Source organism: Pollachius pollachius, assembly GCF_949987615.1.
Source record: "Pollachius pollachius genome assembly, chromosome: 3".
In the NCBI taxonomy this organism is placed as follows: Eukaryota; Metazoa; Chordata; class Actinopteri; order Gadiformes; family Gadidae; genus Pollachius; species Pollachius pollachius.
In genome coordinates, this window is record NC_136936.1 from 44,714,367 (window position 1) to 44,733,196 (window position 18,830).

Genomic DNA, 18,830 nt, shown 5'->3' on the forward strand with positions numbered 1-18,830 from the left:
GTGTGTCGTTTCCCCCCCCCCCCCCCGCGCCCACCGGGTTTACATCAACCAGCGTCTTACTCGACAAGTTCACTTCAAGGCCAGCATCAATATTAATATGACTGTTTCACAATGCCTTTTATTTAACCTAGTTTTCTGTCAACAAAACAAGATGAACCATTCCAACCAATCATGGCAATGGTTTCATTTTGCAGTACTTCAGATACTCATTGTCATCACGGACGCCCAGGTGTGCTTATTTACCAAAAGTAAACAAACTACTACCACAAAGATCTTTGGCCGGGACTGGTATTTATACAGCACCCTTCACGCACAAAGTTACATTCAGAGTGAAGGACAATCAGCCAATAAATTGACCATGAAGAAAGGCAATGACAGCGTTGACTACCCGTCCCGGAGTGTTTTAGTGTGCTAGCATTATCTATTATACGTTTGCTTCCACTATACAAGTCCAATCCTTCACACGCTCATGGTGGATCAGTGATCCCTGACCCTGGTCCCGGGCTCTTCAGGACATTGACCCCAGCAAGGTGCTATGATGGTGGCATAGAGTGGATTAAAAAGAAAAAAAAAAACCCTGGGCTTATGCTTCCTGCAAGGGATTTGGCCGTGGTAGCCCACGCTGTGAGGCCCTCACTCACTGTTCCCTGCTGAAAATAACCAGCTGGTATAAACGTTCAGATGCAGACTGCATCTACCTGCGTTGAGGCAGAGCTCAGCCGCCCTGCTCGACTAGCTAGCGTAGGAACCAACACATCTAGCCACTCTATCGATGGAAGTGGTTGTCGCCCAAACTACCTGCTTTCTCGATAACTTTTCACAGTGCATTTCACTCACTAGAACTGACCCTAGCCTTTTTTTTATGTGTTAATGTATGAATAATCGTCATAACATGATTCAGCAGATTCCATCGTTGCTCTCTAACCTTCACATAATGACATCCACTTAAGGTCACCTGAAATCATCCACTTCTGTGTTTTCTAATCACTTTAACAAATTAGAAACTCAGACTGATCAAAAGTGAGTTCCAAGGCTGGAGATTAAATTTGATTGTGGGCGTTTTTAATCTCATCCGAACTCTTCTGTAAACTGTCCCATAATCCCAACCATCAGTAGTATTCAGCTGCAGCCATCATCATCCTTGTTTTTATACAACGTGTCATTTTAAAACCATCATTCATTTTAGAAAAAGCATAATGAACAGCTTGTAGAGGGGACAAATGGTGGGCCGTCATAGTGCATGCATGATGAGGCATGTTGGGGTTTGTGGCCGGTGCATCTGGACATGATGTGATCTGTGCTCCCCAGTGGCTGCAGATCATCTGTGAGGATGACAGTCAGGGACTTTGACACGTACGTTTGGCGATTGTCCACATGTTGTCAGACTTCTATTTTTGATATCTACATATAGATATAGGAAATATATCACATTTGCATCTTGTGCATTGCATCGCCGTGCAACAGTTTTGTACGATTTTTTTGTTTGTTTGTTTAATTTAGGTTTTTATTTGCTCAATATGGTGTGAATGTCTTAAAATAATTGCTGGAATCCTGTTATTCCTGTCAAATAGTCACCCCCCTACACACTACAACCAGTCGCCAAATTCCCTGTGGTCTTCCGTCGAACAAACTCAAAATACTGCATAACTCACAACTGGCCCAAATGGACCAAAACATGTTTTGGTTGAGACCAGAAGGACATGTGGGTTAACACTCAAACTAATAGTTGATAATATGTATTAACAATAAAATACCATAGACTGCACAGAATGCATCTAGAACACGACAGTTAATAAACTGAAGCTTTATTTAATCCAATTTAACTTGGTTGATCTAACAACTGATTTCTTGTTATATTTGACATATATCTCATAAGCATGCTGATGAAGCATGATAAACATTCAGGAAGACGTCGTGTAACTGACAAAAAGAAAACTAAACTGTTGCAATACAACTGCACACCGTAATGTTATCAAAAGCAACCTCAGTTGGTTGCAAGCTCGCCAGTAGTTGCTACTAAATACTACACATATAGAAGCACATAGAACGAATGACTAGGCAGATTTTCTAGTCTTTTCTGCATGGACTCATAAATGCGGTATTTGCTTAATAATCTAAAGAATGACCGGCAGTTTGGTCCTAACTAGGGATCGACCGATTTTTTTTAGGGCCGATAGCGATTTTTTTTTTAATCAGCCTTAGCCAATAACCGATATGCCGATACCGATTTTCTTGATCCGATATTTGGTGCCGATAATACCCTGGAAATCCAGAGTTTTCGTGAGAGCACAATTTAAATTTGCTCAGCGAGTCACTCTGGGAACGAGCAATATACTTGTGTATATTCTGGGCCTCCCCTGGCCCAGAACATTAATCAATCACATCAATGTATCAATATAGGCGTGCCAAAAGCGTTGCTGTTTTACCAACCGGATACGGCAAGAGTCTTATCTATTGGTTAGCTCCACTGGTCTGGATACGTCACCCCTTGTATTCTTCTGATTGGTCATAGTGTTATCCAATGTGTGTTATCCAGTGATATTTTCAAATGCATGCTTGGTGCCGCCCCTCGAGTTGGGCTATTTTCATTACTCGTTGCCGGACCCTACAGCTTTCTAGATGTGGGTCTGGATTTCCAGGCTAAGCCTCCCTCAATTTACATCATAAAAATGACACAATGATGATAACAAATGTTACAATGTCTCAATTTAAAAAAAATAACATTTATTTAACTGTCTGTAAATCACGCCAAAAAAATCAATAAATTGGCCGATACTGAAAAAAATATCGGCCAATACAGATACACGTAAAAAACGCAAATATCGGCCGATAATATCGGTCAGCCGATATATCGGTTCACTAGTCCTAACCCTGCACCACCGATGGTGTATTCTCCCACAACGTTATGACACCATAACAAACGGCAACCTTCTTTGAAATAAAAACCCACTTCCATGGAAGTTGAAAATTCTCCTGCCAATTCGCGTCTCACCCCGCAAACACCACTCCATCTTGGAAACACTGTCCCCAAAGCTGGACCCCATCGACTGTGATCATATCCAGAAGGATTTGCATCTTTCACCCGCCCACACGCATAACGATTGGAGGGTCTGACTATCGCACGTCTGCCCATCTTAAAATCCTTCCCTTAATACCCGCTTAACACACACACCAACACAGGTTCACCCATACTAGTCTTGGTCTTTTCACGCCAGAGGCGGCAGCAACAATGAGTTTGCCATGTAACTGTCTTAATGCATGTCTAAACCGCGATCCATCCCTCCACTGCCATAGAGATAGTGGTTCATGAAGAATGTTGAATGCATATTGTCAGGGTACTTAATGTGTGGTCTGTGCTCCCATCCAACCCATCGCCATTAGTGTATCTTCTATATTTCCACATAATTCATATTAATATTAAAACCTAAAATTGTATTTGGCACGAAATCTAGTTTATATTTTGAGTTTAATGAGTTGTAGCTGTTTCTCCTTGTTGTGAGAAGTATACAGTCGACCTGTGTGGATGAAAAAACAGAAAGCCACGGAAACTGTTGTTACATGGTGCTTGACAGGCTACATGTTGTTGCTGCTGTTTTTTTGTATGTTGTTGCATATTTTCCAGACTTAGGATCTGTGGGATATTATGACTGCTGCAGCAGGTCAAAAGACGTTGGTAAATTCTTCTTCCTTTTCCATATCTATCTCCCACCCCAAATCCCTGGCTACTCAAACTCTCTCTCTCTCTCAAACTTTTCCTCTCCCACTTTCTTTCTCGCTCACTTTTCCCTCCTACCTGCCGTTAGAAAACTCCTCATGTAGTGACCCTTTAACAAAACCATGATTCTTATTTTGTATTTGTTTTGTTTGCACGGTGACTTGTAGTCCTTTACAAATTCGGCCATGCGTGTAGTGATGTAGTGACGTAGTCTCCCTTCAACTAAAATCAGAGCACAGCATTTTGTAAAACGTTTTGAGTTCATTTTGAGCACTGGGACCCTAAATGGCCAGAATAGTGAAGATGTTGGGGTGTTCCCAAATTTGTGCAGTTAAGGACATGTATCGCAATAAATGTCACATTGGAAAAAGATATATGCTAAATAAAATGGAAATAATCTTTTTTTTACCAATTGTAAGAAGTATTGTACCAATCTTAAGCATAAAAAAACCTTGACCCTTAAAAGTGAAAGCAATACTCCTTCTAACCGATTTCTACTTAATTGACACTTGGCTGCATGTCAATTATTCCCCCCAAATTTCATTTTTTTTGAACAAACTGAATCAAACAGGTGACCTTTACTTTCTAGACTCTAGTGATTGAAATGGTAAGGTTAGGAACTTGTGATATGCTAAGCTACGCCAGTTGGTTAGACACCAGCTTTTACGTTTTGCCTGAGTGATAAAGTATATTTGGGACTTCGCTAGAAGGCCAGATCTCTCCTCTTGTATCTCCTCTCACCTCTCTCCTTCCTCTAGTCCTTCCCAAGGTCTCTCTGCCTAAACAATATCACTGTCACGCGCATGACACGTGCTATGATGCCTTAAACACACAAATGACGCAACTGTGTACAAGTCACACATTTATACCTACACACACACAAAAATACATGACACACGCACGCACACACAGGTCTAAAGGATAATAGTCCATGTATACGGATGGATATAAAATGGTACTTGCATACGCATTAAAAGCTACATGTCTTATAAACGGTTGATTAGTTAAAAACTGTAAACTTGATCCTTTGATATGAATCGCCCAAAACAAACTCATTGGATGGGAAAAGCTTGTTTCATTAAATTATATATTTTCTTTACCAAATCATCTAGTTTAATCACCCCGATCAATGAACATGTTTAAACCTCCCTTTCTTTACTTAAAAATTCCCCTGTTGTATTTATTTACTATTTAAACCAATCGTTAGTGCATTGATTAATACTACCCAAACTTTTTGTGATTTACTTTTCTTTTTGTGCCGTCTTGATATGAATGAAAATCTTAGCATCGTGCTAATTTTGTAGTTCTAACTCACTAGCTGTAGCATTGTCATCTTTTTTCGCCTTGCTCTGTTTGTTGCAGTTTTTCTCGGATGAATATATATAACTCGCTTGGGATGAACTTTGCTGATGCACTTTTCCTTTTCTCTTTTTGTCCCTCAGCAAGGCGCAAGTAACGCAGAGAAATTTGACTATGTAAGTATGAAACAGTGTTTTCAGTCATTATCTGGTAACGGCTACAACTTCCACGTGAGCTCTTATTTAACCGTTGTCTATACCGAATAGAGACCTGCATTGGAATTTGAGTATCTTCAGGCCACTGAAGTTACTCAAATATTAAAACTAAATGCATGACTGTACCTGCTCATTCACCATACTGTGTGGGGAAAAGGACTGGAAATTGCAGTGGTAAGGATGTTCGACACTCAGCCGAAAGGTTCTCAGTTCGATCCCCTATTTCCTCACCACTACCTGTAGGAGTCCTACAGCAGGATACTCCAACAGTCTACAGACTCCTTAGCAACCCGATCTAAATCCACTGTTAGTAGTCACTGTGGATAAAGTGATCAATAGTGAACACTAACTAAGTGTATACTTGTTTGCTTCCAGGTGATGGACTTTCTGAACAAGATGGCCGGAAATGAGTATGTTGGCTTCAGCAACGCAACGTAAGTGTTTCCTCGGAGGTAGGGGGGAGTTGGGTTGGCCTGGATGTGGGGAGGTCCGTCTGGGCAGTGGTTTCATGTAAATCTCAGTGTTCGAATCTGAGCTAAAACAACAATTTAAACGTCTTCACATCATGGGGCTCTTGTCCTAGTTGGTTGTTTATTGACCGGTACTGGCTTTTGGCTCCTGTTGGTTGCTGTTTTATAGCGGCTGCAGTTCAAAGTGATGAAAAAACCAACAAGCACAGCAATAAATAAATTAAACAGTACAAATATTTAAGAATCACCAAGCTTAATTTGAAAGATAGCTTAACTTATTTTCCTTCCTTTAGCAGGCTGTGAATGTTGTTTCAGGTTAATAATTATATATTATTATTCTGGTAAATGCTTTAAGGTATTGGATGTCAGCCATGCATTTTAATGGTGTTAAAGGTTTAATAATGACTTGGTACTGGTGTTCATGTTATGTGTGTGTGTGTGTGTGTACGTGTGCGGTGTGCTGTACTCCACTACACGCATCAAGAGGAAACAAAAGGAGGCGGGGGCAGCCGTTATGTACACATGTGACGTGCAGGCTGAAGAATGTCTTTTGTGTGCAGATTCCAGTCTGAGCGTGAGTCAGGAGACAGGAATTTCGCCATTGGTTACTACCTGAAAGAGAAGAAGGTAGTGCTCCTCTCTCTCTGTCTGTCTGTCTATTGTCTCGGTCTCACCCTCTCTGTACATGTATATCATTCGCTTGATGGATGTCTGTCTGTCTGTCTGTCTGTGAATAAGGGTTAAATATGCTTGCTGCTCTCTGTCCATCTCTTGTGCTCTTAACCTTTCTTCCACCAGCTCGCTCTTTCTTGATAAATAATTCAATTTGATCTTTATTTACATGGAATATAAACTTTAACATTGCCAAAGCAGTTTGCAAATCAAAGCTGCAATCAACCATGTTTGCTCTCCCCACTTAGTTTTGATTAAAATGTGTCTCATTGTTCCATTGCATTCTGCCTTATAGTGGTTGTTAGTCAAACTACCGCATATTATTAGGTTGACTTAGTACATCTGTCAAGGGACAACAGATGGAAAATAGCCTTCTGGCTAACTCGGGTGCATTTGCAGGAATGTTTAATTAATGTACACTGTCCCTGTTAAAATAAACCGATAACTAAAAAAATAAAATAAAAAGACCCGAAAAACTCAGAAGCGAAAAAAAATCCTGTTGAAATAGAACTGTATCTGGCAAACGGACGAGCATCGTTCGTAATTCATTCAGCAGACCATATGTTTTATTAAGGGTAACCCATGTTAAATCCTTTCTTTCCCCTCCTCTGCAGTGTTTTCCAGAAGGGACCGACATGACATCCATTCTGGACTTCTACTTCCAGGTGAGTGCAACTCTATACTCTTCTGTTGTCTTCCCCTCCACGGTGGGTCGGTTTCAGCATGCACAACATGCATGTTTAATGGAGGCTAACGCCGTGCTAGCTCAGAGGCTTCCTACCTCCCTCTTCTTTGTTTTGGTTCGGTCTCGTAGTCCCACCTGTCATTGGTTCAGTTGTTTCTTCTCCATTGGGAGTACGATAATTCCAAACGTTCATTGTTTTGGTTATGATATTCTGCCTCTCTACTGAATCAGTAAACCAAAGCAGCGATGTGTGTGCCCTAAAAGTACGTACTACAGTACTATGTACTGTACAATCTAGGATGCATGCCTTGGATACATCCTCTGCAAATGGTAAAGCCTGCCTGCATCTAGTCCCTTTTCTAATGTTTAGCCAACGTGTGTGTGTGTGTGTGTGTGTGTGTGTGTGTGTGTGTGTGTGTGTGTGTGTGTGTGTGTGTGTGTGTGTGTGTGTGTGTGTGTGTGTGTTCCCCAGCTGTGCTCCATTGAGGTGACCTGTGAGAGCGCCAGTGTCATGGCGGCCACGCTGGCCAACGGCGGCTTCTGTCCAATCACAGGCGAGCGTGTGCTGAGCCCAGAGTCTGTCAGGGACACGCTGAGCCTCATGCACTCCTGCGGCATGTACGACTTCTCGGGCCAGTTCGCCTTCCACGTGAGTCCCACCCAGTCCTAGTCCTACTGCCACTACCAATAATGGATCGGTTATCGCATGTTCATTTTTGGTTGAATTATTGTTGAAGTGTCCATGACTGTTATGCATACAACAAATGGGACACTTTTGCAAGGCGCAAATGTATGATATTAATGCAAAAGAAAATTAAATATAGGAATGACTTGACACACGCATAACTGTCCCCATGTACTCATCCCGTGATGCTCGGTTATTGACGGTGGCTTGTGTTTAATAATTCATATTTCATTGTTTCTGCTTGAATACCCGTTTTATTTTTAGCCGACACTCTAATGAATTATTAACTTAAATCATTTTCCAGATTCCTATTACCTTATTCAAAGGTCACCCCTAGTGATGTTCAGTACATGTTGTTTTTTCAGGTGACCTTAAGGTTAAAGTTGTGCATGTATGACTGGTTAAAGTGTTTTAATTGGACAGATTAAATGTGTGTGTTGAAGAGTTAAAGATCTATATGCTTGACAAGTTAAAGATCTATATGCTTGACAAGTTAAAGGTGTCTATGTTCGACAGGATAACGAGTATGTGTTTGACAGCTCAAAGTTGGATGTGTTTTTGACAGTTGAAAGTTGTTTATGTTCGACAGGTTAAAGGTGTTTTGTTTGTAGGATTAAAGGTATGTGTTTGACGGGTTAAAGGTTTATATGTTTGACAGGTTAAAGGTATAGTGTTTGACAGGTTAAGGGTATAGTGTTTGACAGGTTAAGGGTGCGGGTAATTGAAGGATTAGAGGTCTGTGTTTGACAGATTAAATGTTTGTATGTTTGACAGGTTAAAGGTGTTAAAATCAGTATATGTGACCCCTGCCCCTCCCTTTTCCAGGTGGGTCTACCAGCCAAGTCTGGAGTGGCCGGGGGGATCCTACTGGTCGTGCCCAACGTGATGGGCATCATGTGCTGGTCGCCCCCCTTGGATAAACTGGGAAACTCTGTCCGGGGAATCCAGTTTTGCACAGTAAGAAATGTCAATGACACGCACACACTATTTTCTATATGCTATATACTATTTATTTGATGTGCAAAACACACACATAGACACATCCATTGATAGGACGGAAGAATTTGTAAACAAATGTTAAAACAAATTTTATTGTAATGTCTAAAGGTTAATTATACAAGATTATAAAAAAAGGTTGTTGACTATAACATAGTCACAGGTCTGTTGTAGCACAAGCTGATTAACCATCAGTAGGTCATTGATAAGTAGATGTTTGATGAATTACTATTTTATTGCAGGGTGAGGTGATAACAAGCTGATAGCAAGTTCGCTAAGTCTTCTCCTTTATCAGGATCTTCTTTATTACTCTACCGTCTTTCCTCTTCCTGTGGACCTGAAGCTAATGAAATGCTCCAAAGGGCATCCTATATGGACATGACGCCTTTTTATTTAGATATTACAGTTATTAAAAAATGAAGCCCTGTAGGATACTAAAGTACTAAATTCATAATTGTGCGTCAGTAGAGGAGTTCCCTGGCTTAGCCTTATCTTTCTGTTAACCTCTTCCATTGAAGAGCTACAGAACCGTTCATGTGAGGGGAAAATCACTTTTAATTACTGTCCAAAGGTTTCCAATGTTGTAGTGCCAGCCACAACACAACAAGATTGTAGTTTGTCTACAAACACACAAATGAACAGGAGCTGGCCTATTCAAGTCCATTGAATAGACTAATATAAATCATATGCTAACCTAGCAAACTCCCATAATAAACGTACCATGATGAATTTAACATGACAGGTTATCGCCAATGTACCGATTTCTCGGCATGTCCCTTTTAATTTACGTAAAGCATTGTGTTGAAAATCTGTCGTGTTTTGCGCTGTAAGACATTCACTGTAATACTGGGACCAAAATAATAGTTCTTCACAGTTCCTTCATGTGGGTAGCTGTTCCTTCATCTGAAGGAACTGCTATGTTCTAGACTATTAATCCCTTGGGCTCCAATGTGGAAATAACGAAAGAAGCTCAGCCTAACCCCAGCCTAACTGCTCCCGACGAGCTGGCTGTCGCTTTGCATGGCTGACACCGCCGTCGGTGTGTGAAAGTGCGCATGAATGGGTGAATGTTGGGCAATAACGTAAAGCGCTTTGGATAAAAGCGCTATATAAATGCAGTCCGTGTACCAATTCCATTTACAAATGAAGACGTGCTCAATATTTCCGTTGACCACTTTCTGACTTTAGGGGAAATGGCCTTTTCAGGGGAGCGACTGGCGCCACGGTCACGAACAAAGATGTCCACTAACGCACACTTTCTCCCTTGCAGGACCTGGTGGAACTCTTCAACTTCCACAACTACGACAACCTGAGGCACTTTGCCAAGAAGCACGACCCCCGCAGGGAGGGCGGGGATCAGCGGGTAAGGCTGCCCATGCTTTTTTAAACACCCCCTTTGCCAAACATGCACACACAATGATGGGTGCCCTTGCCCAGTACTGTTCTTGACACACACACACACACACACACACACACACACACACACACACACACACACACACACACACACACACACACACACACACACACACACACACACACACACACACACACACACACACTTTTTGCAACAAAAACCGCATGCTTGCTTTGTGAGGACCGTATGTGTGTCTGAGGGTCTGTCCGGTGCTATGCCTGGCTGGGAGTGTGTTGGATGCGGCTAGGGGTTCAACTGTGTGTTTGGTATTATTTTTGACTGTTCAGATGTTGAGTAGTTAGATGTACAGCACGTATAGCAAATGTTTGGAGAAGGACGGATGTTTCGTTTTGTCAAATGTAGCATGGCTTATGTTGTTCATCACATTTCACTTTTAAATAATTACATTTCTTTCCTTCCTTCCTTCTAATTATTGGGATTTATGGAGCTTTTCCCCCGAATGTTTAAAAATACTATTTTTTAATTCAGTCAAATGTTATTGAAAACAAAATATCCCCAAAAATAAGTACCCGAGCCCTGCAATTACAGAGTTTAACCACTAAGCGGCACCAAGAACAAAAAGATTGCAGTTCTTTGGAAGAGGAAGTGGAATCCAGCACAGCACCTTGAGACGTTGAGAAAATTGTATTTAAACCTTTTTGAGATGTTAATACACAATATTTTCCTAAGGTAATCGGTGTGAATGGCGGAACCTTCTAATTTTTCCAATGAACCACAAGAAATGTCACGCACAAGATAATCAATGCCACGCAACCCCCACAGACACACACACGGGGCAGAGAGACTAACTGTGTATCCGTTAAACAGCTGACTCCCTTCGGACCCATGGATTACGAGAGCCTGCAGCAGGAGCTAGCTCTCAACGCTCCCCTCTGGAAAAAGATCTGCCCTACTGAGTCCAACCAGGACAGCTCCACCACTATAGTGTATAGGCTGGACAGCTAGGACACTCCTCCCCCCCTGTCCCTTTACCTCCCCTCCTGTATCCCATCCCCCTCACCCTCACCCTCTGCCTATCCCTCTCCTCATCCCCTCCTCCCCATGCCTGCGGTTTTGAGATATTTATGTAAATTATAAAAAAAAAGAAGTTATTTATTGCATTTAAATAGGGGAAGATGTGGTGGATCTTTATATCTCTGTGTTTTTAATTTGCTTTCCTTATTTTTATGTTTTGTTTTTTTTGTTGTTTTTTACCAAAGAACATTACTGTTCAGGGTTTCTATGGACTCAAAGTTGGAATAGCCTGTTGCCTTAAAAGGGGGAGGAACTGTTTCTATTGGACTGGGACGTTGCTGTTGAGATGTTACACACCATCATGTGGTCGTTTCTCCTCTTCGACTGGTCAATCCGTTCACATTTGTTAGGTTCAATATATTTAACTGACTGGCCACCTCACTCACTGGATAAATGGAATGGACACACACAATTCAATTGTGTTTGTGTGTGTGGCAAAGCACACCTGGTCCTCTTCAGTCTTATCACAAAATCCCGGTGCTTTAAAGGATTGTGTTTCCCAATATCATTTTCGTATCGGCGAACAACGCATATTGGAGTCACTCAATGCAGTGAAGTTGTGTTCATGTAGTCACTGTGTTTGTATTGCCATTTGTTAGCAGAGTCAAAATCAGGAATTGAGGCGGAGTCATTCATATAAATCATTGAATTAGAACTCAGATTCTAAAGTTCAGGAACCCAAAGAAACAGTCAGAGGTCTGTTGAGCCATCACTGAAGACGAAAGCCAAAGCAAACGGCATCCAAATGTGGGGACGATTTATTTTGAATTTTTGTTTCAGCAGAGGCTGAGTCCTATTTGAAGAGCTCCCTGTTATGTGCTCCATTCAAATAACAAGATCTTTAGTTCCTACCATTCAGTTTTTGGTGTCAAGCTTCCAATATAAGGCAAAATTCAGACTATATGTTTTGGTTATAAGGGTTAGATAAAGCTCTATAGGAAATTCCGAGCCCCATCGTCAATTCATATTCCAACATTTGTTCCTTTCCGGTCCACACCCAGGAGCTCAGAAAGGCGATGAAAACCGATGTTTGGCTAAGCCGTTTATCCCTGGGCCATGTCTGTAATCTGCTTTAGGATTTTCATTAATGATAGTTTTGGGATCATTTTGGGATTGAGACATGGGCGGAAGCGTTGACTCATAAAACCCTGACCCAGACCGAAGCAGGAATACTGCCAGGGGCTCGGACAACACTAAGGGAACCCAGAGATGGGAGACTGTCCCCTAGTTTCTTGGCCTCCCTTGTCTCCCTTTGTGGCCTAGTCCCTTCCCAGGGTCAGTTGGCAGTGTGGATGGCTAGCTCACCATCCCACACTGAGCTTCTGTTTTAGAGAGACTTCTAACAAGAGAGAATTCAAATGAAGTCACTGCTTTGGAGCTTTAGGTTCAATGCTATTGTAGTTAAGGATTGTGTGTGTATATGAATGGACAGGCGTGGCTGCGGTAGAAGAAGGGATCCTTTTGTAAAGTAGCTTGCTTAACCTGTGCCGGATCTGAAAGTCTCGCAGGTTTGTTTTTAATGTTCATGTGGTGCTTTTAACATTGCATAAATATGTACTTTATTAAGAACTCAATATATCTCTATCTCTATAAGGAGCGTGTTACAGATTCAATAGTGTGTGTGTGTGTGTGTGTGTGTGTGTGTGTGTGTGTGTGTGTGTGTGTGTGTGTGTGTGTGTGTGTGTGTGTGTGTGTGTGTGTGTGTGTGTGTATGTGTGTGTCTCGTAGTGTGCTTTTTAAGTATTTCATTTGAAGTCAGGGCAGGATTGTCAAAAACTGACCAAAAAAATGAAATAGTGTCATGTAATTATTACACATCACTCACATATTTACCAAACTAAGCTCAGGCAAACTTGAACTTTTTCAGTGGAACAGCAGATTAAATGTGTTTTTACTTAGTTATTTACTAAAAGCTTTCATCGAGAGCGACTTAGAGTGGGTTCAGTTACATTAAGGAAAAGGTAGCGGGGCCTCTGGCTCTTAAATGGTTACGGGTAAGATGCAGAGGTCGGGATGGAACCCAGAAACTGTTGCAAGCCAACTGTTGTTGGCTGTGAGTTAAAGAAGCACTTGTCTAGCCCCTCTTTGCATTTTTAATCTCTGCCGGACCTTTGAAACAGTTGGTGTTGTGCTGGGGATATTTAGCTTTTTGTCTATCTGCCACAGTGAAAGACCATATTTATCTTAAAAGCTATTTTTACTCCTGTTTTCTGAAGCGGTTGGACTTTCCATCTTAAATATGACTTGTACTGACATTTATTTTATTTTTTCGTTAAACTGTCATTATTGGGTGGTGGTACAATGCATTCAAACACTCCTGTCTTCAGTCTATGAAGAAACATTGTATTCTGGACCTAAAGACTCAATGCTTTCTTTGTTATATCTTGGCAAAATATATACAAAGAGCATTTGATTTTTGGCTCCATATATAGTAAAGTTATGTAGAATGGTAGGAGGGCTATTGGTGAATAGCGCCATTATCTTAACCAAGCTGGAAACATTCTTCATCGAGTAAACCGAATTGACACTTTAATGCACAAAAATCAATCCTACCTCCAATTATCCACACACTTACTGGTTCTCACCTGAAAATGGGCTGATTGCTCAAACGACACTGATAAGGTTGGGCCTTTGAACGCAGTACCACTTTAACCATTGTATATCAATTTGCATGGTGTCATTTATCTGAATCCTTGTGCACAAACACACACTTTTGATTTCCATTGTGTCCATTGCATGCGTTTCTGTATGATTTTTATGGAATATGTTATGATTCCATGTTATTTTGATCATGTTACAACTGTCACTTTTGCCCTTTTTTTTTGCTTTTATTTTTTTGCTTAAATTCTGATATCAACATCTGGTGACATTGAATTGGGTGTTTCTCTGAATCTTTGGTCTAATGAGAGTTGATTATCATGACATTTTTTTAATGTGCCTTTTCCTGTAACAGTCAACTTTGTTTGTAAAGGGTAGTTGACAGCAAATTCCGAATGTGATGTATTTTTAAGGAAACATTTAGACGTTTACAGTTTTTAAAACTTATGCACCAAAAGATGGCCACCAATGGGTAGAAACAAGGCAGAGAGTTCAAACTAAGAGTTTTCTGCCTCCCTTTTCCATGTACCAAATACACCAAATAAAAAACTATTATCAACACATTTAAATAGTGATAACTGCTCTTTTTTCACTCACTTATTAACTTGGAATTGTTTAAAAATCACCCATTTTCTGAAATTTATTTCAGGACTATTTTTCTTGTGTTGAGGCAAATACATACATTTCAGAACTAAATAAGAATACATAATGTTCATCCTGTTGTTTCAGGAAATAGCCCTTTCCTGAGTAACCTAAGGTACAGTAGTACATTTAGCAGTACATATTCAAGTATTGGTACATATATTCATAAATGGTAAGCATGAACTTGTATTTACTCCTCATTTTCCAGGCAAAACTGTTTAATTCAATAGTTTATGTATTTTAAATGTTACCTTTTGTTGTATACCGATAGAATCTCTAAACATTATTGTTTGCTGTTGGTGTTATATAACACAAATGGGTTTGGATTGTTTAACAAGTTGTTCCTACCATTCAGCCACTAAACTGCTTGTATAACTTGCCAGTATAACCGATAAACATTCACGCATAACGAATAATTATACTACTCACACAAATCTGTACCTAATTTCTGTAAAGATCTTCTTGAAGAATATATATAGATGTGTATAATTCTCAAAAATGTTTTTACTATATTCTTGTCACATATGGTGTTTCTCTAACCTTGGTGGAGGCTAATTCATTTAATCGGGTGCTTGCTCTTTTTTGACCTGCCTGTTATTAATTTGTTTCTGTTTTTAATCTGTGTTTCCATTATGAATCTGTCTTCTTTTAGTGTTTCTCCCTAACAAAACTGCCTCTTTCTTTGGCTTCTTTCTCTTTAAGGAATCTAGAATCTAGATCTATCTTATCATTTGACCATGGCAAAATAAGTCATGATAAAACAGGGCATTGGACATCTGATGTTGCGAATGAGTAAAGTAAGGTGCTGCAAAGTATATTCATACTCAGATATAATTTCCAGATCTATTATTTTTGTGAGACATTATAGGAAAGAGGGTTTCGGTCAACATTATTTTCTTGGCTTGCCACCATATCAATAATATATTTTTGTTTCAAAAGAACTGTTGGCCTGCTTTGTCTCTAGAGAATTTAGTGATTTCCAGGGTAAGTCTCACCTAGTCCGCGGTTGTGGGGATATCTGAAGTATTTCTATGTGTGTGTATATATATATATATATATATATATATATATATATATATATATATATATATATATATATATATATATATATATATATATAGGGCCTAGGCCTATATATTCATACTTGAGTAAGCCTAATTTTAACTTGTCTAAATCAGAGCAAACAGGTAGAGTTGACGTGGTTAAAGGTAATTGAACCGTCACTTAACATCCAAAGCATAGGCCAACTCATACGGATTAAACTGATATCAACCTGCTGAAAGCCCTGGTTTGACATTTAATACTTAGGCCTACTCTTCTCATCTTTATAACCACTAATCTTTCTTTTTTGTACTAACGATGACGACTTTCCACCAGTTGCTGGACGATACAGAGAAGGACTTCTTGTTTAAGAGTTGTATTCAAACTATTCTCTACAAATGGCTCTCTGTTGCCCCATGCAGGTCAAGTCGGTTATTAACCTGCTGTTCGCTGCCTACACTGGAGACGTCTCTGCACTCAGGAGGTGAGGTGGAATTAACCCTTAATTCTAAATATCTATACCATTTCTCGGCAACATGAAGTCTGATTTAAGTGTGTCTGTGGTTGCGTAGGTTTGCTTTATCGTCGATTGATATGGAACAGAGGGATTATGACTCCAGGACAGCTCTTCATGTGGCAGCTGCAGAAGGTAATTAAATTATCATAATCAATAGGGCTGGGTAAAAATATCGATTCATCAATGCACTGCAATTTATTTCCTCTCAATTCAATTTCGATACAGATTCTTTTTTAAACCGATTATTTCCATAAGACAAAAAAGAAGCATACTCAGTCATTGTAATCTAGAAGCGAGTATGCCTAAATGTACATGCCCTTTTACATTTGTCCATGTTGTGATTATTACTTTTATGCTGCAAGTTTAGCTCAGGAACAATACTATACAATGTATTCCCTTTTTGCTAGTTAAAGCACAATGAAATGTTTAATTCATTTTGAAATGGTTAATTCTAAATAATATTTAGGTATTTTTGTCATCTGCACGCATTATTGAATTGATATCGAAGCAATTGGATCAATATCAAATTGAATCGAATCGATATCGAATCAAGACCTAAAGAATCGAATTGAATTGAATTGTGAGGGCAATGCCCAGCCCTAATAATCAATATAGTTATAATTATAATCATCATACCTATGATATAATATGTATAATTATCATATAGCATTACACATATTATATAATATTTATAATGATGATAATTATTATAATATGAGTATAATGATATAATCCATCATCATTACTGATTGATTATTTTAGTTGTCGCGTTCACCGGACACACACACACCGACCTCATCAGATGCCATTCCTCATAAAACCAGTCCCTCCAGAAAAACGCGATTATGCGATCGCATAATTCAGCATTACTCATTGCGCGGCTCGCAAGCCACATGCGGCTCGCCAAGCCTCTATTTGCGGCTTGCATGGCGGTAAAAATATACAGTGATATGATCATGCAGTGAATACAGATATTTAAAAAAACAATACAAACAATTATTTAAAAAATAAATCAACAGCGGCATTAAAAGGTGGAAATATAGCCTTGTCTAGAAAATATTTTTAAACTTGCTCGGCTCTACGCTGACAGCGGGATTGCCAGATTGGCGGTTTTCCTGCATAACAAGAGAGAATGTGCTCTTTGGATGGACTTATTCTTATTAACTTATTCTTCAATAGCTTCCATGTTATGTGACCCAGTGTCTCCACATTATTCCAGAAAATAGCACACAGTCACACAAGTCTTAATTTTCCTCTCAAAGTGCACCAGATTGATGCATTCCAGGTTAAAAGGTCCCACATTTTCTTCCGGGGGAGCATGCCCCCGGACCCCGCTAAGGACCGGCTCCACAGTTTCACAAAATTCTGTGGGAAACACTGCTTCAGGGAGGACATATTATTAAGCAGGCATACTTATTTATGACTGGATTTATAGCTTTTGATACTTTGCGGTAAAAATGGCTCTCCTGTTGACGGCATCCTGTCAGTGCGGCTCTCCTGAAAGAAATAGTGAATACCACTGGCATAATTCAACGCATAATCAGCCAAAGAAATGCATTTTTTCAAATATGCCGCACTTTCCCCGCATAAATAGCCGATTTCTGCGCAAAATATGCGGGGCTTGCATGATTTCACAATCCCCGCATTTTCGTTGCAAAAAAGTTACCTATATTTTAGCAGAAGGTTGAAAAATGTTGCCTTTACGTCACACAAGAGCAGCCATTTCGCCCTGTTGCCATGGGAACGTTATGAAGTGACATAATTACGCGACGTGAACGTCATCGAAAAGCTGCATTTTCTGCAAGTTCCCGCAATTTCATCGCATAAAATTGCATAAATGTGCCGCATATTTCATCGCATTTTTTAAGAAAACGTGCCGCATAATCAAGGATTTTTGGCCGCAACAATCACAAAAAAATGCCGCATTTTTCTGGAGGGACTGTAAAACCCGCAGACTTGGAGGAGCTCCCTCATTTTGTAACCTGTCCCAGAAAAAACAGCACACAAAAAGCCTGCGATTTCATGACCTTCCCCGGCGGTGCCTTGTGATTGGTTTGCTCGTTCCAAGTGAAAGTGTCTTGCGTCAACGTGACCCTTTACGTTCCCCTACCGGGAATGTGACTTCTCTCCTACACAACACAGCCGTACAGGCAGTGATCCGCAAATGTTACTAGGTATTGGGCAGGTAAATTGCCGGTGCACATTACCTAGACTATCGCTCTCTGATTAAATTCACACACGACCCCATACAGGAAATCTACCGGAAAATTGCAGGGTAAGACTGCATGTTTGATAGGGGCTTAAGTTGGCCTGAAATCCCATAACTGTGTCTCTGCTGTTCTCAGGACACGGGGAGGTTGTGCGCTTCCTGCTGGAGGCGTGCAAGGTGAACCCCGTACCCAAAGACAGGTAGGACCCTCCCTCTTCCACTTCCTGTCCACCTCGTCCACTTCCTGTCTGTCTGCGTTTGTTGATTTCTCTATTTAGGTCATTCAGCAGTCGCTTTTACCCGAAGAAGCTTTTACATTTTTTGATACAGAAGGTATCGGCAAAAATCTTTTGGTAGGGAGTCAAACACCATCTGCAAAGGGGAAGAACAGTTAATTTAGTGTTTTTTTAATATATAAAATATAAATATACATAAAAGAGTGAAACACAGAAAATTATGTATTTGCACAGAAATAATCTAGATGGAACTAAACTATGTAACAATAAGTTTCTCAGATGCTGGAATATTACAAATTTAATATGAAATATTGAGATAGGAAAATTGCAAAATAGGGGCGTGTGATTAAATATAGTATGAATAGTTAAAGTCCAAGTTGATGGGACTAATATGAGTA

At 40.1% G+C, this 18,830-nt stretch overlaps 1 protein-coding gene across 5 annotated transcripts in view; it reads left to right on the forward strand.

The window, feature by feature from the left end:
* LOC307073055 (glutaminase kidney isoform, mitochondrial-like) overlaps window positions 1–18,830 on the forward strand; it is a 32,592-nt gene that overhangs the window by 11,064 nt on the left and 2,698 nt on the right. For 3 of the 5 annotated variants that reach the window (XM_079732733.1, XM_079732734.1, XM_079732737.1), the window contains exons 8-17: window positions 5,158–5,190; window positions 5,605–5,663; window positions 6,260–6,326; window positions 6,986–7,036; window positions 7,529–7,705; window positions 8,567–8,698; window positions 10,008–10,100; window positions 15,893–15,954; window positions 16,043–16,119; window positions 18,333–18,396. In XM_079732733.1, the coding sequence (XP_079588859.1) occupies window positions 5,158–5,190; window positions 5,605–5,663; window positions 6,260–6,326; window positions 6,986–7,036; window positions 7,529–7,705; window positions 8,567–8,698; window positions 10,008–10,100; window positions 15,893–15,954; window positions 16,043–16,119; window positions 18,333–18,396 (815 nt within the window). The other 2 variants (XM_079732735.1, XM_079732736.1) reach the window with 2 other exon arrangements.